Consider the following 25,206-nt stretch of genomic DNA (forward strand, 5'->3'; position numbering starts at 1 on the left):
ACAAGAGCATAACAAGCTAAATAGGATCCTAACCAAATCTATGGGAATTAAATCTGGAAGCTTAAGTGCACACTACAGCTCATTCTGTTCAGAGCATCTTCAACCTGTGTGATTTCTGCATCCACCTGTGCTGCTCCATTAGATGGGCTTTGGGAAGTTTCCTTAGGATCTCTCCCAGGGAGGGAATCCAGCTCATAGCAGACAATGCATTGAGTGGCTTAGCCAGACCACAGCAGGAATTCCAGGTCTTCGCCCTGGAGTTATTGCTGTTTGTACTTAAGCGCACTGAATGACACTCCATATTGTGCAGTGGTAAATAATTCACTCACTTTCCTTGGTTTCTGGACACACTACTCCCATTCACACTGCTCACACAAGGCTCTCATCCCACTCTTTCTGAAGAGAGGGAAAACGACTACGGCCTTTCTTCCTATAGTGAATTTCCAAATGTGCTGAGAGAAGGGAAGGACACTGGGAAAACACCGAGGCCTCCTGGTCCCACATCCCATCCTTTGCACAGAGGGCAAACCAGGCTGTCTTAAACAACTAAAACTCCTAATGCTCCATGCATATTAAGCATTTACAATAGAATTAAATACTCAGAGAGAAAACATTTTCCTTCATAATGCCCAGCAGTGTGAGCTTGTTGAAGAAGAGAGGTAAAGAAATTAGAGTCTTCTACCATGGAGAAAGATGCTGCAGCCTGTTCCAGCAATCCCACCAGACCAGCTTCTGTAAAATACTTCCCAGAACAGATTCCTTCTTCATCTGGTGATACGACATCATCGGAAACTGCTGACTCTTCCAAAACATTGGAAGATATGTTCTGAGGAGATATAATAGATAAAATACTTTTACTCAGTTTAAACAACTTTCAATTTTTTGAAACCAGCTGATTTTTAGTCAAATCCTAGAGTTTTTATAGACGCAGTTTTCCATTTTTATAGAGAATATACATAAAATACAGCTTTCTATTTTTATAGAGCAGTATATTATTCATGCAACAAAACTGAGTTCATGTAGGTTGGCACGGAAACACCTGGCATATGGAGATACTTTGTACCTCAGCAGCAGGTGACAAACCTCAGAAATCCATTACAGAGGGTAATTCCTACCTGAAATGTAACACAGCCTACAGGGAGGTATTTTCTGTCTTCCAGCATGCTGAGATACTCAGCCACCAGGGCTGCGGAGTGGACCAGGCACTGGGCGGACTCGGCGTGGTTGCTCCTCTCGGAATGTTTCCCAGCCATGTTCTGCAGCCACGTCAGGCGCAGGTCAGGGGAGTTCTGGTAGCCCTTTGCAATCCTGACGGAAAAGAAAACCTCTGTGATTTCATTTACTTCCCTTTGAGCCAGCATGGTACCTCAGCACAGTTTTTTCACGCAGTATCTAAGTTACTCCTGCTAAAATACCAACCACCCTCAGTGCTTGGCTCTCTAGAAATACATGAGGTAAGAAGCTGTGTAGATGGAAAATTACCCTAAACTGTATATTTTTGAGCCAGTCAGTGGTGGGGGAGCAACTGGAGCCTGGGTGATGCTGAAGCTCTTGACCAAAGCCCACATTTCACCTGGACACTGGTATTAAGCCAAAGGTGTGGCACGATCAGAGCAGACCTGCCTGGCTGCTTATGACAAAACATCTGCTGACTTCTGAGAAGCCTTCAGGGCCATTTGTGCTGACAACATCATGAAAGTTGGTGGTTGGGATCTTAATATGGTTCTGGAACATCTTTTGCATATGGAAACCATCATATGTACCACCAAAAAGTCTCCTGTGCTAGCAGGTCCTGGAAGATCCTCAAGATTTCCCTGATGCCAGCAGGGAGACTTGTCTTTACTCAGGTGGAGGATGAGATTGTCAGGGATTTCTGGGGACTGGAAACTATTTTTATCCAAGATAAGCTACTTAAATACCAACCAAAACCTATCAACACCACATTCAAACACAACAGACAGGTTTGTGAGCACTGAGACCCAAAACTGCTCCAAAAACAATTCCTGTAAGAGTTCAAACGTGCAACACCTGAGCCCAAACCCAAACAACAAGTAGCTGTGTTGTTTTCAGGTAAAATATGAATCGTGGTGATCAGTTTAAAACAGGACTAAGTTCAAAGTAAAATAATTGCTAATAAAATAAAAGTAATCAAAGCTCACAGCAACACCAACACTTCACAGTGTGAATACAGGAGTGCAGTAGGTACTAAGTCTTGTTCAAACAGCATGTGGAGCACTGACATCTACTGTCCCAACAGTGCAAACTCTACCTGTACATCAGGTCAATCAGCATTTCTGGATCTTCCTGGTGCTCCTTCATTTTAACTGTGTCCGAGAGGATCATATGGAGGTTGAACACTAGATCCTGGACCTGTAAAAAATACACTGTTTTATTAAGTGGCAATGGGAATTGAGCTACACACTGTTCTGTGAGGACCACATTTACTCTGAATCTTTGTGTGTTTGCATTTTGTCAGAATTAATCAAAAAAAACCCCAACAAAATCAAACCCTTCTTCAGGGAATGCATGCAAATTCCAGTTCTAGATGGAGGCCTAAGCACAGCCTGTTAATAAACTATATGTTAACACCTCTTGCAGTATATGTCTTTTACCTGGTCAGGAAATGTTGTCTCCCTAAGTTCCAGATCTTCTTCAGCATATGTCAAAATAGTCTTCAGGGAACGTCGCAAAAATTCTTCATTGAAGTTCTGGGATGTCCCCACCAGGGATGAGAGAGACATGGTCACCTGCATTTTCACTCTGGCAAAATTCTGCAACAGAGATATTGTTATTATTCCAGCAACCTGGAGATTGGTTAGGGTTAGTGTTAGGGTTAGGGTTACGGTGGCCACCGTGCTCTGGCCACGGTAGTCTCCTCCTGACAGGGGCCTGATACAGAAAACTCCAGTTTTGCAAAAAGGGCTGTTTCAGAGCAGTGATTAAAATAAACCTCTGGTGCTGCCGACCTTCATAATCTGGTGACAGCATTATTTAGCTCCAGATAAAGGGTCTCTGGCAAAAGATTTTGTTTTCTCTTTTGCATGCTCTCCTCTCACACGCTCTGAAGAGGATGATGTTCAACTCCCTCTCCTGTTGCAGCCTTGATTCCAAGCAGTTGCTTTCACTTTGGTCTATCCTAAAAACTGGAGTAATTGTTACCTTGCTGCTATCCATCCCCTCACAGTCCCTGGGCCCAGAACCAAGGTGTTCCCCCAGTTCTGCTACTCCCTGTGGGGGTCTGTAACCAAAGCCAGCAGCCCCCAGTCCCCTTATGTGCAATAACCCAGTGAAGTGCAAGATACTCACGTTCCCAATCTCAAAGTTCTGCCTCATCAGGAGGTACAGGGAGGCACTTGCGTGGGACCGGATGGTGCTGATGCTGCTGCTGCAGTGCCTCAGGAGCCTCAGGCACAGGTCTGCACACTGCTCTGTCTCCTCTTCAAACAGCAGCTCAGGGAACTGGGACACAGCATAACAGGAAATCAGAGCTTGGACAGACGGGAACAAGCACTCAGACACAAAGGCTAGGACGATCCTCAGTGAGCACACACTGGAATTAGAGCAAGCCCTATGTCCTCTGTTTTGAGGGGAATGATGATAATTTGAATCACTTCACTTTACAGTAAGGCAAAGCAGACTGGCAGCACTGGAAGGTAACCCATTCTACCTCCTTCCCCAACTTGCTCCTACCTCTCCACCCTCAGACTGATATACATCACTTCCAGAAAGTCAAGCTTAAAATTTTTCAGCTTTTACCAGCACACCCACAAAAATTAGGACCTTGTTTTTATAGGCCCAGTAAAATAAATCCATTCTAAGTGAGATCTGTACAGCTTAAATCCCACTTGTGCCTTGTGATTCCTACTGACCAAGTGTCTCTGCCCACTCACCCAGCAGGAACCCAAAGCCCACTTGGGGTGTGTGATCTGTACCTTTGTGTGCAGATTAAACCCAAAATGCATAAATTTTGATAATGAAAAACAATTTATCAAACCCCAGACCACGCTTCCTGAAAACCAATACTGCAAAAAATAATAACTGCTTGGTGACGTGACTCCCATGCAAAGGAAGGAACAGTCCCATCCTCCCTCAGTGCTGTCAGGATATATTACAGCATCCACAGGGAATTCACCTTTGAGACCAAAGCTCTCTGTGTGGCAAAGCAGTGCTGGAGGTAAAGTGCACTTTGGTTGCAGGCCATGCTGTGCAGGAGCACTTTCAGCACCCCACCAAGGATACTCTCTTTGGACTCCGTCACAGAAACAGTCTGAAAAGGGAAACCAAGATTTGCATGAGCAAAAATGAACCTCCTGTGTGTGTTTGTGTATATGAGAAAGAGAAAATAGCTCTGACAAAAAGCCCTTTGGCACGGAGAAATCGTCCATTTAGCCACATTCTGAACCAACCCCCAGGTAATGAACACCTGACCCATGGATAAAGCTGATGGAATGATGACTCTTTCTAGCTGATGAGGCTCTGACCTTCAGAGACCTTGCTGGACTAGAGGGAGAGGCCATAGCTGGATTATTCAGGCACAAGGTGCAGTCCTTGGGATTTCTGGGTCTCTCTGCAGATCAGAGGTGGATTTGTAAGTGTGCTCCTGGCTTACTCCCAGCCCGTGCCCAGGTTTCATTTGTACAGAAAGGGGACAAAGCTGCCACATGTCCTCACTCACCTGTGCACACAGACCAAGTGGCCTGGAAGCTTTTCTGCACTGTGCAAAGGGAGTACAGATACAGAAGGCTGACCTAGAATCTCATGACTTGAGGTAGATTTAGGGCAGAATAGGGCAGGACTTGGAAAATTTCATAGTTCATTACTGAGTTTTTGAATAACTATTTCCTACAATACAAAAAGGAAACAACTTCCAAAAGACTGAAGAAAGGTATTGCAATGTAAAACCAGAGTGTTACAGGCTGGGATTAGGAGAGGCATTACCCCTTTCCTGCTGCAGCAGAGCAGCTGAACAGTTCTGACAGCTCTCAGACAGTGGAGAGCAGCAAGAAGGTTTTGTTTAACAAACTGCTGCCTGCCCAGGTATCACAATGTCATTACATCTCTATTTTCTAATCATCCTTACCTGTACAACTATCTCTAGTGTATCCAAAATTATCAAATTGGCTTCCGTTGCAAGATTTCCATCAATAAGTGCCTCGTGTTCTATCTCTGCCCTTGATCTAATCAGAGGAAAGAAAGCAGTAAAATTACTTTCTGATCAAGAAGTAGACATTAAATATTTTCCAGACAAAAATATTTTCTCATGAGCAGGAAATTTCCAGTTATGATTTGTATATTTATTACTGGACAACACTATGAGGATATTTCAATGCACCCACTGAGAGGACAGGAAGAAAGACTCAGTTTTTTACATATACAGACTTACACAGGCTTTACGTTCATCATGCTTGGAGAGCTCACACTACTTTCTGACTTTGTCACTCTCCCAGGGACACAACAATGGTTAAAACCCAAGTCCAACTCAAGACTGGCTTAGTAGCATCGTTAGGCATGCGACAGCACAACCAGGAACAGAACATATGGCTTTAAGCTATAGGCTATGGACACAAGGTGGTGCTACACGAGCTAGTAAACTGCTCTTACACTGGGTGCAGCACAGAGTGCAGACTGCCAGGGTGCAATCTTATCTGTTCAACCTACATTCCACCTAATTCCTGAAGAATAATTTCCTCTCCAAGGAAAAGGACATAGTTTTGCTGTTCCATGCCAGGCACTCACTTTCCTGGAAAGCCTTATGAAGTTCATACACCCACTCACACCTGTGGCTCCAGGAATTCAGCAGCAACACTTCATTCCAGTGGCACCAGCTGCACTGGGCAGAGATCCAGTCGTGTATTTAAAGAGCCCAGCTCTGGTCTGCCCTGCCACAGGTGCCATCTCTGACAGACTCATGCCAGACCAAATCCCGGCAGGAGGGTGACCCATGGGAATGACAAAATTCAAGTAAAATACACAACTAAGAGAGTGGCAGCTGATTTGGCTCCCTGCCACACTCCGCTTCCTTCCTCTGGGAGCTGGATCACACACCCAGGATCTCCAGAGCAGGAAGGCTTGGGGCCTGGCCCTACACAGAATAATACCATCTGCATAAAATTACACCACCCCCACAATTCTTGGCAGGAAAAGTCTTGTTTATGAGGTTTCACAGGGCCAGGCTCTACCTATGTACGCCACACACGCAGATCCACAGGAAGGGAGTGGGAAGGACCCAGGTCACAGCAAGCAAGGGTTAGAAAGCAGGTCTACAGAGTTATCTAAGCAGCTAATTTTGTGAGGTGAGATACCATCCTTTGACCATCAAAGTATTCCACAGCTGTTAAAACACACAGGTGAGATCCTTCTGGGAAGGAGAGGGCTCAGATCCAGTGTCAGCAGTGAACTGATGAGTTCTGCAGGTCAAATTTTAATCGCGTGTAACTCTGCCCACAGCTCTGGAATTTGTATCTACATCACTTCATCAGAAGGCTGAAACACTCTGGTCATTTGGCTTTCCCAATGTCTCACCAGGACTGGACCCTTGGACAAAAAGCCACTACTTGACATAACAAGAGATTCCATTTTTGTGGGGCACAAAGCAATTAGAAGCCGTGAAGAATTTCTTTCTACTCTACGAAGAGTCAGTGTCTTCAAGGATAAAATTTGGCTCGATCTCCATCCGGGCTCTGAGGACCCCATTCCTCAGTTTCTTCAGAGCTTCACTTGGATCGAGATTGCTTTCCTGTGATTAGGAACAATTCTTTTGCTGGGAGGATGGAGGCTGCAGGTTGCAATTTGAGGGAACAGAAAATGCACACAGCGAAGCTCAGCCACAACTCCTGAGCCCTCCAGATTGAACCACATCAAGAGAGGGAATTTTAAAGGAAACGGGTGTAATAAGCAAAAAGAGCTCATTCCAATCAGTTGCACACACACACTGAAAACTTCTGCCAAGCATCACAAACAATGCTGTGATGATTGAGTCTGCAGATGTACAAAATGGCAATTTATAAGAACTGCACACCAATGCTACAGTACCTGGCTGGTTTGTGGCTTCTAAAAGCACAGCACATGTGGAAAAACAATCAAAGTGATGGATTAGGACAGGAAAGGAAAGCGAGCTTTGAGAACTCCAGAATGCTCTTATGGAATAAAGGAAATATGACATGAGATATATATGCTATCTGTGAAAACTGTTAATGGTCTTCCCTTTAAACTACAGCTTAGGGCAGGGTTTTAAGACAGTAATGGATTGTATTAGTCTCTTTAAATCTCATTTTAAAGTCTAAGGAAGCAAGGGACAGTGGAAAAGCAAAGAGTTAGTGGGGCAGTGTTGGACTAAAAGCCATTTGCACACTGCCAGCCCTGTCCAACTGAGGGCCCAAACCTGCTCACACAAGGGCCAAGTGGCTGCTGGCAGTGACCTTCTGTGGGGAGAGGGACCCTGTTCTCATAGGCTCATAGGCACATGATTAATGTAGAAGGATAAGGCAGAGTTACTTGTCAAGCTTTTCTGTGTTCTGCCGCCAGTGAGTCATATCCTTTCTCCACCTCAAATTCTCTTGACTTCCAAACGCGCTCCCAGAAGGACTTCTCTCTGCAGGGTAACACCAAAACCACAGCAGTCAGCTAATGCTCATTTTTGTTGCACAAGTAGCAACTCCAGATTTGTTCACAAGTGGTAGGTGACAGCATGTTATGACTCCTTAGAGCCCGAGGTTGTGGCACTCACCCACTTAGCCCATGATGACTGGCTCATGTGTGGCAGAGCAGGAGAGAAAACTACAGTTCTGATTCTTGTCCTAACCCCTGGTCCACCCTTTGAATTTGAGTGTTCAGAAAAATTACTGGTTTTTACAAACAGTAAAAATCAGAAGGTGCTTGTTACCCCAACTACTGGCTATTTCATGTCTCCTTCAGTTGGCAGAAATATCCAGGCATTTTCAGAACCAATGGAAGATCAGTTTGTTTTCTACTCTGATCCTTGCACAGGACATACGAGAAGGAGGCTCTGGAAGATGCTACACTGGAGGAAGTTTGGGCAAGAACGTACCATAAATGTGATCTCATGTACACAAAAGCAATCAAGTAACAAATAAATTGCTTGTAGAGATTTTGCAGACCCACTGAAGGATGCTGCAAACTGCAAACAGCTTTTCTAGGGGCCTTGCTGTCTGTATCCCACACCACAGATGGGTGCAAGTAACTGTTGGGGGTGGGAGTAGCAGTTTTTGGAAAAGGGGGATGGCACAGAGGACTTCTTTACTCACCTAGCTGTCCTCTGCTTCTTCGGACCATCTCCTGCCTCGCCCCTATGCTTCCCAAAATAGCTTCTTCAAGTTTGGCTCTCATGTCTTTCGACTTCTTAAACGTCAGACTATTCATTCTTTCAAATACTTTCTTGCCCTGCAAGTTTAAAACGGGACCATGAAGGAAGAGCCTTTCAATTTGGGATATTTTCTAAGAATTAACAACTCAAAATATCTTTCCTGTCTAAAGACATGCAGCAAGAAAGGAATACAGGCTTAGCTGGTAAGTAGATAAACTACCCAGAGACCAGCATTGCTACAGAAAACTCTCTTCGCAAAGTGACCAAGAGCTATCCCCTTTCCCTGCAGCAATTCCCAGATAAGTGTCAAGCAGCACAAACTGCTTTAGAAGTGAAACAAGACACAGACACTCACATGGCTGAGAAGTAAACATGGAAAAAGGCTTGAGGTTGCACAGAGACATGCCTAGCCTTGGGATTCCAAATACAGGAAATACTTTGGGGAGCGCAGGAAATGCCTTTCTGCAGTCGTGTAAAGGGTGGGAGTGTAAAGGTCCTGGGCAGGCCCCAGAAGGACCTTCAGAAGGTTCAAACAATGCAGCAGTACCTTGTATTCAAAGCAGGACACGCAGAGATAGAGCAGATCCAGCAGGCGGTTCAGCTGCAGCACTGACAGGTCTGTGAACCATTTCTGCAGGACACTTTCATCCGCGTTCTTGAGCACCCACAGGAGGCAGATCAGGAGGCTGCGGCTGGACTCCGTCGAGAAGGTGGAGTGCTGCCTGCCACTCTACAGCACACAGGTCAGGACAGTGGATTTCACACCCAAACACTTCAATCATCAACTAATATGAATGAGTTTCTTCCCTCAAGATGCCCTTAATAACCTCCTGCAGGTTAAGAGTTAAGCTGCGAGGCTCCATTCATTATCTCATGCATCTGTCAGTGTCTCACTTTGAGTGCACATAAATCCCACAAAAATAGGATCCTGATACCCAAGTAAAGGGAGGAGAAGGGAGAAATGGAAGAGCCTGCCTGCTACCAGCATCAGGATTTCCTCCCTGTGCAGAGAACAGGGAAAATGGCCCATTTGTGTCTTCAGCCAGGCAGAATTAGATGTGGTAGGAGTTCGTGCTTAGGACTTAGAGTTCATAATGACCATTGCAATTCACAGAGCTTTTATCAGACTGTTTCAGAACAAGACAATCTTTATCAGAAAAGAAAATTCTTCCCTTTTCTGAGGTTTGTTGGGTTTTATTCCTGCTTGGCATTTTCTATAACTCTCTGAGACAGACACAGCAGCATGCAAACGTGCTTTGTTCCTCATCTCTCACCCTCTGCCTCCCCGTGTAACACCCAGCTGCAAACTGATACGTGCCCCTACAGAACCTGCACACGTAAATATTTGCTTGTTGAAACAGATTTGTGGGTCAAGGAATAGGGAGAGATGGATTTGTACCGATGAGGGGAGTAGGAAACTGCTGGGTCGGGTGAGCTGGGGGACGGATGTCCCTGCGATGGCCATGGCCACTGTTTGGCTGATCATGCTGCCACCCTCGCTTTCGTACTCGTCCACGGCGACACAGCTTGGCCTCCCCCGCTGGTTGTGACTCTCTGCAGAGAAAGATGGGCCTTCAGTCTACACCCAGATCCAAAGTTTCTCCCCACAGCCTCCCTCCTCAGCACTGGTCTCATTGAACTGGAAATGCAAACTGAAAATCATCCCACTCAAGGGGTCTTGCAATAAACAGGACTATTATCTGAGGGCATGAAAGCAAAGAAAACCCTACACAGTCTCGGTATCTAGAACCCTTCTGAGAACACACCTTTTGTCCCTTTCAGTACTTCACTCCAAATCCTTTCCTGCAGCTTGGTTGTGTCAGTAAGCTCAAAGGATGTAGAGGACAACTTCAAATTCCAAACTATTCCAGATTGGACTCCCTGCCCTAATTTGAAATGACCCACCTCTACTGTTTCTCAGGACACTGTGCAAAGCAAAGTTTGAAACAAACTGCTGATAAAATACACACTAAGATGAAGAAGAGGAACTCTGCTTATCCTTTGGAATTGTTATGAGAATTGGACAGTACGCTGGATGACTTTTTAAGCAGGTCAGAGACATGGAGGGAGGCTTACTATGAGTATACGGTAGCCAGCCAGGCATAAAACAAAATGCACTGCTGGTTTTTCTCTTCATACAAGCAGGTGGGCAAATGTAACTTTCGAATGTTAACAGTCATTGAAGACACATTTTGTAAGTGCATTTTAGGAAATGGATGTGGAAACATATCAAAGTGAGAATTCAGAAGCAATCTCATCGAAAAGTAAAGGAGTTTGTAGTTCAGTTTTAGAACACAAACACTCAAGCCTTGTGAGCAGATGAACAGATACTCAAAGCAAAGGATGTAAAATACCTGTAAAGTCATAGAGCTGAGGCACTGTTTCCATGATCACTCCAATCAGAGGTAGATACAGCATTGCCACCCGGGCCTTTACCTGCGGGTCAGCATACCGGGGATCCGAGTCGTGACTGGACAGCAAATTGTGTACCATATTGATGACTTTCTTATGCAATCCAAATAAACTGTTAAAAGAGAGTTGGGTCATGCAGATTAGTTAGTATCTTCAAAGCAAACTATATTTTGTAACTAAGGGGCTTCAAAAAGGAAAAAATCCTGGTTTTTATTTTTAACTTCACGTGAACTGCCACTACACGTGTTTTTTGCTCTCCCCCATATTTTACAGATGTCTGTCTGGTTTTTCACTGCGCCATATAAAATAGACAAAAATATCTTATGGAATGCACACCCAATATAACATGAACACTCTCATATTTTCCATAAAAAACCAAAGCCCCAGCTACTGCTATGCTGAAGCATCGAGTCTACAAAAGACCATCAGGAGAACTTAGGGAATATGGAAAACAGGGAGAGAGACTTGAGAGGACAGTGGGTTTAGTAAAACTATCTGTTGTGTTTTTAGTTTCTACTTAACACCATTTAAAGAAAGACAAATCCTCCTAAACCAGAACATAGCTTTAATCAAATGATCAGGAAGTTTCTGCTTCAGCTCCCTGACCCCCCCATGCAATTACTGAACCAAAACAGTAGGCTACAGTTTCATAATTCTGAACAAATAGTGTCAAAGAAAAGGAGGGGTAGAAGGAAAAACAGCAAAAAATGGCCTTCTTCCTTATTCAGATGCAAACACTGGCAGGGCCCAAGCACCAGCCCCTTCTGCAGGGTGTATGTGACCCTGCTCAGTGCTTGTGGCTTCAAAACACAAAAACTCCCCTGAATCTCTCAAGGACTCGCTCTGCTCCTTTCAATCCCCTCAGTCACCACACAGAGCAAAACTCTCCCAGAGCAAACAGCAAGTTATCTCTATAGCTATTTGCTTCTGTAGGCAAACCAGGCCAAGAAGACACTTTACCCCATGCACGAAGCAGCCAAGGAAGCTCGAACATTAGGCATTAGCAAAACATAAGCTGCAGTGTTCAGACCTGAGGTATTAAAACAAGTGCTGAATTTCAGGCAGTATCCACTTTACCTGAAAAGTAGAGTTGAGTTCTGGTTAAAAAGAGAGGCTTTGACTGGGTTATTGTGGGTTTAAAGTGACTCCAAGACACCAGTACAACCTGGGAGGACATGAGCTATTGGAGCTGCACATCTTCCCTGTGGCTTTTAATCAAGCCATAATGAGATCCTACAACTGCTTGTTTGTGTAATTCGTGAGACCTTTAACAACTAGGAAGGAAATGCTTATTTAAGTGACTGCTTCCTTCAGATTAACGATAAAGAAAAGTCTTTGTATTATTTTGAGGGAGTGGCATTTGTGTTCCTAAAAATTCAAGGGAAACTATCCTGCAGGCCATGGAACTGCAGATAGGGAAAACACATCCAAGCCAACTCAGCATAATTCAAACCTAAGGATACATGGATTTCTCTGTCACTTTTCCATAACAGAGCAGGCACCATGGTGGATTGATCCATAGTGGATAGGAGGAAATCCAGACCACTGACCTTCCTGGTTGATAATGCAATGAGTTGATCTTGCCACCCTCCCACCATCCCCTGTGTTATCTCAGCCCTGGCCTGAATTCCTGTTAACACCCACGTACACCTGGAAAACTGACTTCGTCACTGAGGGCCAAATTCTGGTCTTCTCACTTCTGGAACATCAGCCAAGATGGGCAATGTGGGCACTGTGAGTCAATACCAAAGCACCCCTGCAGTGTTTGCAGAGACAACCTGATCAGGGCCCAGCTGCTTGGACTCACTCTCTGCACCTGTCCCAGTCCACAGATTCCTTCACCTGCATGTTCTGTTTGTCCTGTTTTTCAGTCAAATATGCTCTGGAGGACTGTACTGTACCTTGTCACTGCACAGCCCCTCACACAGAAGGATCCATCCAACATACACCTTCAGGGACCAGGGTACTGACACCTTTTCTGTCCAACTCAATCCAAAGAGTTCTTATAAAATGAGCTACAACTTAATATATCTTGCTAATAGAGCAAAAAGACCAAAAACTGAACACATTTAATCTAGATCACTTATCAAGACCTAAGGTAGATCTGTAACACAATAAGCCACTAGATGGACATCCCTCTCCACTCCTGCTGCAGGAAAATGAACTGGTAGCAATTCTGGGCTTTTTCCAATGGTGGCCAAAACATTTTATGGAAGGCAAGTTTGAATTCTCTGCTGATGATACTGTAGGACTGTTAAAAGTCTCCACAGGCAAGGGAAGAGTAGATCTGAACAGACTCGGTTTACTTTACATGACAGATCTATCAGGGCAAACGGAGAGAGTTGAAGCTTGAGAAGTCAACAGACTTGAAACTACAAGTTATTCTGGAAAACAATAAAAAATAAATGTATTACAGGTATATGTCTCCCCCAAAATTCAGGAGCTTTGATCAAAATGCATATGCAGATGGTATCAGGGGCTCTTCCTGGCTAAATAAGGTTTGAGAGAGGAGTTGTCTCCCCAGTGGACACCTGCAAGTTCATTTGTGCAACTGGGCAGAAATTACTACCCTGGGCCAGGTATAAGTGCTTGGTAAGTAGATAGAGAACAGACAGGTAGATGAAAACAGAAAGTTTGTGAAGAGCAAGGGCAAACATGGTCAGAGAACAGCACCTGATTTCTAAGCAGGATGCTCCATATGGCACAAAAAGGATTTCTGCAGACTGTGTAGGTGGGTAAAGATTTGCTGCTTTTTCCATTTCAGACCAAACAAATGGGACTGCAGTGTGTTATGTATATATACAGGAAAATATTCTAATTTATGGCATCACTTTCTTCTCCAAGAGGAAACAGAATGAATGTTTAACTCCCAAGACCTCTTGGTAAAGGGGTAGAATTAACCATGAATCATCAGCATTTGTCGACTCGGCTGATATTTCTGAGTCCACCTTGAGAAGAATGCCTGTGAGAGAACTTAGAGCTGTGGAAGCAATCAATAATTTCCATTGCAACCTATTTTAAAGAGGCAAGGCAGAATACAGCCCTAAATAACACAGGAACAGACTGGATGTCAGGACTACAGGCTATGGGCTACTTCAGAAAATTATTTGCTGCACAAGCCAGGCAAGTCACTGACAAACTCTGCATGCTTGACTTTATTTGTCTATTTATGTAACCCACAGGGGCCTCATCAATGCATAATTTATGGTTAAAAAGAGCTGGCAGAACCACAGGCGAAATATATTGTAACATTTAAAACCACCAGCAACAGAGGCTTCCTAAATGCTGAAAATTATTTTCTTGTTACAGTTGAGAAAAGCTATTTTCCTTTTAGAGATCCAGCAGTGCCCTGGTGGCAGCTGGGGGCTCCAGCAGGAACCTTTTTCCCTTCTCAGCTGGAAAAATGTGACTGAAATCATGTTTACAGTCAGGGATAAGGAAGCAAGAAACACGAGAGGCAAGGAGAAAGAAGAGGATTCTTTAAGAACTGTTTTTTTATCATAGTTTGCAAATTCAAATAAATTCTGGCTATGCCAGTACTTCCTTTGAACCCACCATTTGCTTGGAATGACAGAAAAGTCTTTGGAAAAAAAAAAATGTAAAGATTTACCCTTCTGCATCAGGATCTAAAATGACAGCCAGTTCTGTCAGCACGAGCCCGGCCAAGTAATGCTGCTGGCGGAAAGGCACAGACAGTTCAAACATATTTGCAATCTTCTGGTCTTGGACATTTGTGGAGAACCCAGAACTCTGAAAAATTCAAGTTTCAGAAATTGCATTGTGAACACAGAGTCAAAACTTATGGAATACATTAAAAGCAGTTTTCAGAATCAAAGACAGTCTCACATAAACTACCTCTTCCCGTTTTTGTTTGGAGTTAGGCTCATCTACTTCCATTACATCCCAGCTCATTAACCCTTCTATTAATTCAGTTTGTTGTTATTGCTTTCCCCTCAGAGCAGGCCTTAGGGAAGTTAAGACAAGTAACCTTTAAAAGTGGATTAGTTAAACTTTTAACTCAGGGATGCTCTTATTCAGGCTGAAGAAGCCTTTAATTTGATTTAGTTTATGTGATTTTGCAACTAATTAATCCATTTGAATGACACACTAATTGAAATTACTTTTTCTGAGTAGGCCAGTACTAAGCTACAATGAGCTCAGAAGACCCTTATGTTTCCAGAAAAGAGTAACACTGGACAAAGCATTTTCTTTAAAGTCTCATTTATGTTTGTCTAATATAAAGAGGCGACCAGGTCCCTAAGGACAGTGTGTGGTCACTACCAGGACAAGGATATGGGCAATCTTTTTTCAAAAATAAAAGCTCAAAAGAAATCAAAACCTACGTGGCAGGAAAAACTAATTTCTAGATAAACACCTCCAAAAATATGAGCAAGAGGGGCTGAAAATACAGGTGATACAACTGTCTCATATGATTTTAGTCTCAGCACCAAGCTCAGCTTGTATTCTCACAAAGAACCTGGTCCCAGAGTACCTGAGAAGTCGCTGAAGACACAGATGGTGATGGGGATGCAGGCGGTGTGAGTAAGCTGCAGGGTAAATTCAAGGTGACATAATGCTCATGGCTGCAAATGATGCGAAGGAAGTCCAGCTTCAAAGATGCCAGGTTACTGGGATTTGTTAGGGAATACAGCTTTGAAGACACCTGGAAAGTTTAGCCCATAGCACTGCAGTTAGCACCAAACAAGAGTATAAATGAAAGGTGAGCCCCCTGTTCCACTGCTGCTCCCCAAGAACACTTCCAAAGCAAGAAATTAAGAGCTTGGTATCATTAAATGGTCACATCCACACCACTTCTTTGTGCTACAGATTAAATTTCAATGACACATACCTCAGTTGACTGTATATAACACTCATATTTACATAAGCAAATGAAGAACTATGTATTTCACATATTGGGGAGTTCCAACTAGATGATCTTTAGGGTCCCTTCCAACCCAAACCACTCTGTGATTCTGTGATACCCACATCCTATTGATTTCAGCAGGTACTTGTGAGAAGCAGGATCACAGTGTGATGCATTAACAGGTCAAAGATGCAGGTTGGCTGATAAACTATATAGTATATATACTGTAGGCAGGAAGCTCAAATGCTATTCCTGTTCTTGCTCTTGACATAAATATTTTAGACTGCAGCAAAAATTACTCTAAGCTTAGTCCCACTGATACCTCGTTATCTCCTCTGTACACAGTGTCAGCACAGATGTTTGTAGTCAAACAAAATTTTGTGGTTCAGGGTGATTTTCCCTGTCACACTGCAAATAAAGAGCCCACCTTGTGTGGGAGGAGACCTTGCATCCCCCAAAGGGTGGAAGAGGAGCTTGGTGATCAATATGATCATACAGGGTCACCGTGTCCTTGAGAGACCCGCTAACAAACCACGACACTCTGAGCTCCCACTAATTTTTGATTCAATTACTATGAACGTGGTGAGCAAAGGGAGTAATTCTTCCTTCCTGCTGCGTGTCCATTCACTCAAGGGAGTGACTCCTAATTCACATTTAAGAGTGTAATCAGAGAGGCCTAAACCCTAAATCACCTCTGAGAATGCCTTGCTTGCTCTAAAAAGACCTGAATAGCAGAATTCTGTGCCCATATTTTACCGGCTGTCCAAAGAAAGTTAAGAGTAACAGGCTATGCTATGGTTCACAGTTAAATCATAATGTTTATCTGCATTCACCTGTTTGCAGCAGGTCTTGATAAGAGAAAAAACAAATCCTCTGTCCATGATAGACAGCAGGTCATTGAGGAAAAATGCAAGACTGGTGTTGAGCCGTTCGACCATTTCTGTGTCCTAGAGGGAAGGAGAAAAATGGGAAAGAAAATGAAGAACACTGTGTGTTTTCAAACCATTCCTGGTCAAGGTACCACCAAACAACACTCGGGAGGGCTGGTGCCCGAGCCCTGAGCTGGGCTCAGTTTAATTGTTTGCCATTACCTTCTGAAAGCGAGAGACTATATCACCAGAAATTGTGCTGACCAAGGCAGTTACATCATCCATGAAACGCTCGGGGAAACGATTCTTCCTTGGCGCATCCAGTTTGTCAGCAAAATACAAATGATGCACCATGCTCTTCACCTACAGGAATATAAATTACAGCAGAGCCAGTTTGTTGCCATTTCTGTTTAAAACTAGGAGCTGTAAAGCATGAGGAGGGGTTTGCAGTTTGCTCACCATTAGCTCGAAGAAGAACCAGGCCTGCTGCAGGGCTGCCTCCCGCACGCTCCCACTGCACACAACCCACTGTAGGGCCAATTCCTCGTGGAAAAGCTACACAGATTCAAACCCATAGTTAGCCCAAGCCTCCAGAACAGCTCACAACACAGTCCACATGAGAAATGTCAGCACGGTCCATGGGGAGTATGGCAAACAATGAGTTAAGCAAACTAAATAACTGGAACATGACAGCAGTGGTGGCACTCCTTAAAGAAATCCCCAGCTAACGATGAGGGATGAGGTTATGACGTGATGTGAGAAACGTTTCACAGAGTCTCGCTCCAGAATTGAATTTCAAGTGTCAAACGAATTTTCCACCCACCCTCAAAAAATAATAATTAAATAAAAAAAAGTTTGGTGCTCAAATTAGTTTAGTTTAAAAAGTCTACCTTTCTGCCTGGTCTGATTTTCGCAGGAAAAAGGAGTAAAAAGTGGACATATAAAGCGATTTGTACAAAGATGTAGATTTACTGTGAGAAAGGACTTGAAACAGTAAGAAAGAAACATGGGGCTCAAACAGCTTTTTGATTTCTTTTCTCGGGACAACCAACCCACAGACTGGACAGTGGCAGTGGCCACATTCTCATTACACAAAAACTCAAGCATTTTCCCTTTCTGACATTGTTTTAGAAGGATCGCATCTCCTCTAAGGGAGTTCACTTTCAAAGTGACTCCCATTCCCTTTCTGGTCCCTCTGGATTCACACCTGTATAACTGAGCTCAGCGCACACCCCTAACTCTGGCTATCCAGTACATTATCATTTTACACACAAAATGCATCATTTACATGTCTAGACACTGCTGTTCATATTTTTTGAAAGCCAGTAATAAACTGGCTCCAAACACTACGGACATTAAATCAGACAAGCTACTCCTGGTCATTTAATTCTTCCCAACTCAACTCCAAATAATCACTCAGCCTGGATATTCAGAGGTGTTAAGCACCAGCAGTTCCTAATGACCTCGGGGGAAAAAAAAAATTGGGCTGTAAATAAAAGAATAGATTGCATCATGTTTTCAGAATTACTTGACCTCCCTGCCCCACAATATCAATTGTCTTCACTGAAATCTACCTTTTTAGTTGGTAATCGTCCTGTTAATGTTTGTAAGAAACTTGACGTCTCAGTGTGCGAAGACATACGATTACAACTTCGATCCGTAGCCTACGGAGTGGAGATGAATGAATGATGACAGGACATTAAAGTTTGCCGTGGATGGGTTTTGCAGCTCAAGGACAAGGCACAAAAAAAACACTGTTCCAACTGTAGGCTTTTACTGCCTTTACACCTTTTTAAGCATTCTCAAACTCTTATTCACTTACAGGTTGGACTTAAACAAAATGACAATCTGTTTTTCAGATTATTTAAATAACTGCATGTTCTTGTGCACAAAGACAATGCTGCAAAGCATGAAACTTTTCCATCATTGTATTTTATCAACATGCATCAGGAAGGTAATACCTGGAATTTCAGCCCATACCTCTCAATCTACCAGAGGCCAAGAGCAGGGGGATTTACCCCACAGCAATGCTGCAGCTGGCACAGGGAAGGAGAAAATTACTGAAGTTGTGTTCCTGATGGAAATAATTTGCCATAAGAGCAAGTGAACTCAGACTAAATGTTTTGGGAAGGCTGATAAACTGGACAGGAGGTACAGTTGAGAGGTACGTTCAAGGCAACCATGCAGTGGAGAGCAGCAGGCAACGGGGGCTAAATCAACTTTTTCTGACTGAAGCTGCCGTGAAGTTTTCATACTTTGCAACACAGAACAGATACAGTTGGCCCTAGTAAGTCACTGGCTCCAGAAGCTCAAATTTACATGTTTTAAGAGAGAATTTGACATGTGATAATCAATTTTGGTTCACAATATTCCACTCAAACAGTCATGAAGGATTACTGGACGATGAGCACTAAATGCTTGATGAAAATGGCAAGATGGTTCACGACATCAAAAGAAATGGCAAACGGACAAAACTATGAAGCTGTGATTAATGTTCCCACTTAGAAATGTGCTCCACCTGAAGCTGAAACTAGTGTGAGAGAGAGAAAAGAAAACAAAAGCAGTCACAGCATTTACATTTCACAGACCAGCAACCACTGAAATGAAAGAAGGGGACACATTCACGCGATTGGAGGTTTTTCATGCAGTGTGGTGGAGTGGTGGGAGAGAAGATGCTAATTTATAAATCAAACTCAAAAGTTTTCAAATAAATAATTATTAACAAAACAAAACAAAAACAAACCACCAAAACTGGAATATACACTGAAAGGAAGATATTCTACAGGGAAACATCACGGAAAACAAAGCCAGAAAAACCTCTACCGAAGACACCACCTGTGTTGACTCTGCACATGGGCTGGGGTTGGATCCCCATGGGGCTGCTTTTGGACCACCAGTGTTTACCCAGGAATTGGAGCGGTCTAAACCCTGGGCATGTAATAGAAAGCAGTTGGGAAAGGAAAGAAATATTACATGTTGCCATACAGTAGTCAAAGTTTAGTCCTTAAAAGCAATCAAAGTGGGTACACAGCAAACACATCAGCAATTAGAACTGTGAGAGCAGCCTGAATTCTCAGGTGCCTGTCAAGACATTTTAGTCCAGAGGATGATTTTATCTCTCACATACATACACCACATTAATACTGTCAACAGCTCTGGTCCAACCTGTCCTATCTGTAATGACTGACATTCAAAAACTATCCTCCTCCTGAAAAATCCCGTTTTTCCTTTGATCAGTTTAAACACATTCTCATGCAGCCAGCCAAGATTTACAGTGTGACAGAGGAAAACTGATGCTCAGATGTGAAAACTGCAAAGGGTGCTCTCTGATGTTTCCAGCACCTTTAGGGTAGCCCACAGTTTATAAACTCTACTACTCTTACAGAAATGCTGAGAAACTTTGAAGAGGCTGATTGTCAACCCTCACACAGTTTCCTATTCGTGGAGTGAAAATCCAGCACTGCTGGCAGAATAACCCCATGGACAGGATTTCACATGAACACTCAGGTATTTCCTCCGGGCACCGTGGCAAAGAGAGGAAAAAGCACATACCTTTTCTGGAACCAACCTGCTTTGCCAAGCAAAATATTTGAAAAATCCTCCTGCTCAATCTAGCTTTTACTCCAAATTCTACCCTTGCAATGGATCATGTGGGCAAAATTACTGTGGATCCCTCCTCTCTGCTCTTTTCTGCTCTCAAGGCACTCAGAAAGAAGAAAAGGAAACACTTAAATTTGTGTTGTCACTGAGGCTGCTCCCGAGTCAGAAACACTCAGAGGAATGCAGTGGACATTCTCGGGTCCCAGGAACCAGCTCTGACAGAGACGATTTCTTATGAATCACACACACTGATTTTTGACAACCCTCACCTGAGTGAGAGCTTTCATCCTAATTTCTGTGCCAACTTAGGGCTTTTTCCCAATATATGAAGCAAAGGTGCAGCCCATTTCACCACAGTGATTATCACCAGCTGCAAAGTCCACCCAGCCTAATCTATTTCTCCCAGCAAACTAAAATCCACCTCAAGGTTGAACTCAGTGTGAGAGCTGTAACCTGGGATTCAAACCATTAATCCAGTGAGCCATCCTCTAGGCAGAGCTCAGCAATGCTGTAATTTTGCTTAAGATGTCCAATAAAAAAAATACTGAACACATAAGAAGAGTGTTTTAATCTCAATTACTTTTTGGCAGAAATAAATCAAAGCTCTGTGCCCTGCTCAGACCCATAAACATGCTTTATTTTGCTCACAGTGATTTAAAGTCGAAAGGACTTTGCAGAATGCTGAACTAAGCTCATGCTTTGTGAAATCAAGTTTAATTTTAAAAATGCCGTTATCCCCCTCATATTTCTGCTCCCAGGATTTCTTATCATGTCACTCTGCTTCTGAGGATAACATTAAACATATACTGTGTTTGCAGAAGCAGAAGTCATTTTGTAAAAATCTGGAAAGGGAAAGACTCTTTCCTCTTTGGAAAATAAAAGACTATGAGAGCTTCTTATTGCTTGGGAGAGTCACTTAAAAGTTCACAAAGCTGCTGTTAAAGTCTGTTCTGTCCCTTGGGTTCAACTTGCAGCTGGATCTGTGCAGGAACACAGCACACATCTGTGAAAATCCACTGTCAGAGCAATGAAGCTCCACAATGTTTTCTGTTTTTTCCCAGCACATCTCCAACATTTCAACGACAAAATCTCACCACAGGTCTTTTTAGACACTTAATAAATTTACTTTAGTACAGAATAAAATTTACATGGCTTCAATTCACAAACAAAGGCAAAACAAGTGACAGACTTCTAAAACCTACCTCTGCTATGAAAATCAACAGAAATCTATCAAACCCTGTTAAGGGTTTTCAAAATTAAGTAAGAAGCTGATAAGGGACACTTTAAGCACATATAGCAAACCTATAAATATCTTACATTAGAATAAAAACTGATACAAGACCAGACTCTGAAGACTTCCCTCAAATGACAAAAAACCACTGTTCAAGTTGTTTTAAAGCAGAAAACCTCCTGTGATAGATGGTAATTTGAAGTGCAGGTTCCTTATTTGGGTATGTGTGCTTAAGGCATTACTTGGAGAAACAAAAGGAATTTTTGCACCCTTTTACTCATTTCAACATCTCAAGAAGTGTCTTATTTTTGCTTATTAAAAGCAGAAACAATTATACTCAACCAAAAGTCTGTATAGTCTGACTAAGGTTAATTCTTGATGCTCAGACTACCCTAAAGGAAATTTTCCCCTCAACAGTTACCCACAGAACAGGTTTTTCTTTAAAGCCTGGAGTTCATCTCTAGAAGAAAATCTCTCTTCATTTTGTATGGTGACATTATTCACTAAGCCAGCACACGTTAAACTTCTGATAGCCTGGGTAAATTCCATATGCACACCAGTGCCTATGGCATTTCACAAAAGGTCAGGCTTGTTTAATTAGCAAGATACTGAAGTGGTCTTTAAAATATTTCAAGACTTCTAAGTCTAGACTTTGATGTAAGAAATAATAATTTGCCTACCCACAATTCTTCAGCCTCTTATTTGGTCAGCAAATGATGTTGTTATTAATTTAAATTTGTTAACCTCTTTGAGAAACTGTTTTTCTTGCTCTTGTAAAACCTAGGACCAGCCAAGCCAAGCCTGCCTGGTCAGACTAATGGCTTTAGTAACAAACTTGCCCACTGATCTTCCAAAGGATCCTAACAGCTCCTTGAAAGGGCTCAGGAATTCCCCTGTGTGGGAAGAGTGAAGGCTCAGAGGTGGGAAATAGACTCATCATGACAAAGTTATCACAGTTTGAAGGTAAAAAAAAAAGAAAAAGAGAACCCCAAAGCAGCTAAGACACTGCTCTCAGGGGAAAGAATTACCAACACTGCTTTGTGCTGGCTCATCTCACCTACTTTGGGCTCAGGTTTGGACTGTGGCAGTCATACATAACTAGAAGCCACCAGGAGAGCCAGGGTCTTCTGCAGGAAATGGATATACTAAAGTCCTTAAGAGCCAGGGTCTGACTATGCTGGATGCTCTGAATCCACACTGGAAAGTTACTTTTTGGTGTGGGAGCAGAGTTGGCACACCATAAACTCACACTTAGCTCAGTTGCCCAAACTGTGGCTCTCACCAACCATCCCAAATCTCCTCCAGGCCATGCAGGGACCAGGAATATTCCTGCTGTGTGCAAGATACCTGTTCTGGACATGAGGAGTAGAGAAATCTGAGCAGTCATCAGTGCTGAACGCAGAGGAAGAGAAAGAGATTTGGGTTGGGAGATAAGAGTGGAGTCACAGAGTGCAAGGTTTAGGGAGACAAAACAAAGTTGGGCACAGGATTTGGCTGCTGGTCATGCAAAAAGTGAGGCAGTAAATCCATTCCTAGGGGAAACAAGTCCAGAAGGACTTTTGTCCCCAGGCACCATGCTTGTGGCAGCAACACTCCAAGATGGGTCCAACAAGTCAGAGAGATCAGCAACTATTTTCAAGGAGTGGAGTTTCAGGAGTGTCATCAGCAACCGAGACGAAAGGTCTAGGAAGGGACTACCAGGACATTTTTCACAGGAAAAAAAATCACAAAACATTCCCTGTTATTTCTTTGAGGATGAAATAAGAGGTGGTGAAGCTCCCGTGGCTCTCCAGCCACGCTCACGTACCTTGGTGCCGATGATGGAACGAACCTCGTCGTCCGGCGATGTCGGGGTCCCCGAGATGTCGGGGTTGCTGTTGCTGAGGCTCCGGGACCGGTTCAGGTTCAGGCTCGCCGGTCTCACAGCGGATCGAGCCATGGTAGCATAATGCACTGATCCCCCCAGGCCACCAGGACCTGCACAGGAGCATCCTGTTAGTCCATCCATCCCTGATCCCAGGCTGCTTCACACCTGACTCACACAGCAAACCCTTTGGATAACCAGCCTGTAAAGAATTCTCCCCTATGCCTTCCCACTGAGGGGAAGGTGCTGAGGTCACTCGGTGTGTTCAGCTGGAGAAGAGGAGACTGAGGGGAGACCTCATTGCAGTTACAGCTTCCTTGGGAGGGGAAGAGAAGCAGGTACTGATCTCTGCTCTGGGGGACCAGGGAGAGGACCCCAGGGAATGGCCTGAAGTTGTGTCAGGGCAGGTTTAGGTTGGATCTTAGAAAAAGGTTCTTCCCCCAGAGGGTGAGCACTGAACAGGCTCCCCAGGGCAGTGGGCACAGCACCAAGGCTGACAGAGCTCAAGGAACACTTCAATGATCCTCTGGGGCAGCTGGTGTGACTCTTGGGGATGGGCCTGTGCAGGGCTGAGGGTTGGACTTGCTGATCCATGTGGGTCCATTACAACTCACATATTCTGTGATTCTGTGATTCTCCCCTGCCCAGTTCTCAAAGGCAGAACAGGATGGGCATAAAAAGCTATTTTATCCACTGATCTCTGAGAAGCAGGAAGCTCCCTGAGGATTTAGGCAGGAGGTGAGTTACGTCTTTAGCTAAAGGGATATTATCCAGACCTCAGACTCGAAACCCACCAAAGGACTGGGCACAGTTTTAAGTGCAAAACCTTCCCAATGCCTCTGAGAGGTTCCTCACTCTGCACAACAATCCTTCCAAGGTCTGGTTTTCTGTGCCTGTCACTCACAGTACCTCTTTCCCATGCAGATATATCCCTTGTTCTCAGCAGGGCTGGAACTAATTTGTTTCCCTCCTATGCTCAGACAAGTATTTCACACTCCTTTGCCAGTGTTTAAACTTTTGCTGGAACTGGATAAAAGCATAAAGTACTAGTGAAGGAAACTGGGAAACGTGACAGGCCAAGAGTGCACCAACTCTGACTCACCTGCTACAGAACAAAACTAAAAAGCAAGTATTTTGCCATAATTCACAGTCTTTCAGCAGTGACACTGTTATTTAAAATAATCAGATAGGTAAATCTCTGACACGACTAACAGTAATTAAACTCATCTTTTAAAGGGCTACACTGGATCACAGAGAAAATTAATAACAGGGCTTGGCAGGCAACCAGACATGCAGTTGGAGCTCAGGAGCACCGGCCAGCAAACACTTTCTGCTTTCTTTTAACAAAGTGGGACTTGAAATAAAACGAAAAACAGAGGTACCTGGTGATGGTGAGTTGGGATAGGTATTGGGTAGGCGAAAAACATAATAAATATAGGAAGCAAGAAGGCTGTTCCTGCCATGCTGGTCCTGGTTTCCATCCAAGTTCTTGTGAAGTCTGTTTATGATCGATGCCATCGCTTCAAAAGACGCTTGGCCCAGGTTAACTGCAAGCAATAAGTGAGGAGTTTGTTTTAGATTGCAGCAGGACCCACAAGAAAATCCCAAATGTGCCTTTTGTCCACCTTCTAAAGGAGAAACGGTGGAGCTTGTTAGAGTCTAGTAAGCATTTCTCATCTGAAACTGAACCTGGTGTTTGAACCAGATGTATTAAAGAGCCTGACAGGAGAACAGGTGATTATATTAATAACAAATTTAATATATTTAGGTCGATTTCTGGAATCAGCCCAACATTGGTAACCAAATGCAATGGTAATAAGATCATGTTTTTGCTTATCCTTTTCTCAGTTAAATATTTCCTCCATTTAAGCCTAAGCCAAAACACTAACTGGATCAAAAAGAACTATTCCATTCTGGTTTGGAAAAAAAAAAATTGTTCTAAAAACAAGCACAGAAATCTGCATGAGAAAATGAGAAATCTTCATTTTTTTCTACATGAAAAAAATCTGTCCTGAAAACAAGCACAGGAATCTATTCTAAACA

At 43.4% G+C, this 25,206-nt stretch overlaps 1 protein-coding gene across 14 annotated transcripts in view; it reads right to left on the minus strand.

Moving 5' to 3' along the window:
* Positions 1-25,206, minus strand: part of DOCK7 (dedicator of cytokinesis 7) — a 96,022-nt gene that overhangs the window by 13,073 nt on the left and 57,743 nt on the right. For 3 of the 14 annotated variants that reach the window (XM_032696885.1, XM_032696884.1, XM_032696883.1), the window contains exons 21-42: positions 24,546-24,710; positions 23,107-23,276; positions 19,304-19,396; positions 18,043-18,132; positions 16,928-17,023; positions 16,691-16,831; positions 16,433-16,546; positions 15,228-15,398; positions 14,346-14,485; positions 10,678-10,847; positions 9,723-9,877; positions 8,871-9,053; positions 8,265-8,400; positions 7,495-7,591; positions 7,033-7,050; positions 5,081-5,177; positions 4,133-4,267; positions 3,307-3,459; positions 2,613-2,771; positions 2,270-2,370; positions 1,116-1,308; positions 683-826 (exon numbers count right to left, since the gene is read on the minus strand). In XM_032696885.1, coding sequence (XP_032552776.1) covers positions 683-826; positions 1,116-1,308; positions 2,270-2,370; positions 2,613-2,771; positions 3,307-3,459; positions 4,133-4,267; positions 5,081-5,177; positions 7,033-7,050; positions 7,495-7,591; positions 8,265-8,400; positions 8,871-9,053; positions 9,723-9,877; positions 10,678-10,847; positions 14,346-14,485; positions 15,228-15,398; positions 16,433-16,546; positions 16,691-16,831; positions 16,928-17,023; positions 18,043-18,132; positions 19,304-19,396; positions 23,107-23,276; positions 24,546-24,710 — 2,921 coding nt within the window. Of the gene's footprint in view, positions 1-682; positions 827-1,115; positions 1,309-2,269; positions 2,371-2,612; positions 2,772-3,306; positions 3,460-4,132; positions 4,268-5,080; positions 5,178-7,032; positions 7,051-7,494; positions 7,592-8,264; positions 8,401-8,870; positions 9,054-9,722; positions 9,878-10,677; positions 10,848-11,719; positions 11,813-14,345; positions 14,486-15,227; positions 15,399-16,432; positions 16,547-16,690; positions 16,832-16,927; positions 17,024-18,042; positions 18,133-19,303; positions 19,397-23,106; positions 23,277-24,545; positions 24,711-25,206 lie in introns of those variants that run through there. The other 11 variants (XM_032696887.1, XM_032696886.1, XM_032696890.1 and 8 more) reach the window with 8 other exon arrangements.

This window comes from Chiroxiphia lanceolata, chromosome 9 (genome assembly GCF_009829145.1).
Source record: "Chiroxiphia lanceolata isolate bChiLan1 chromosome 9, bChiLan1.pri, whole genome shotgun sequence".
In the NCBI taxonomy this organism is placed as follows: domain Eukaryota; kingdom Metazoa; phylum Chordata; class Aves; order Passeriformes; family Pipridae; genus Chiroxiphia; species Chiroxiphia lanceolata.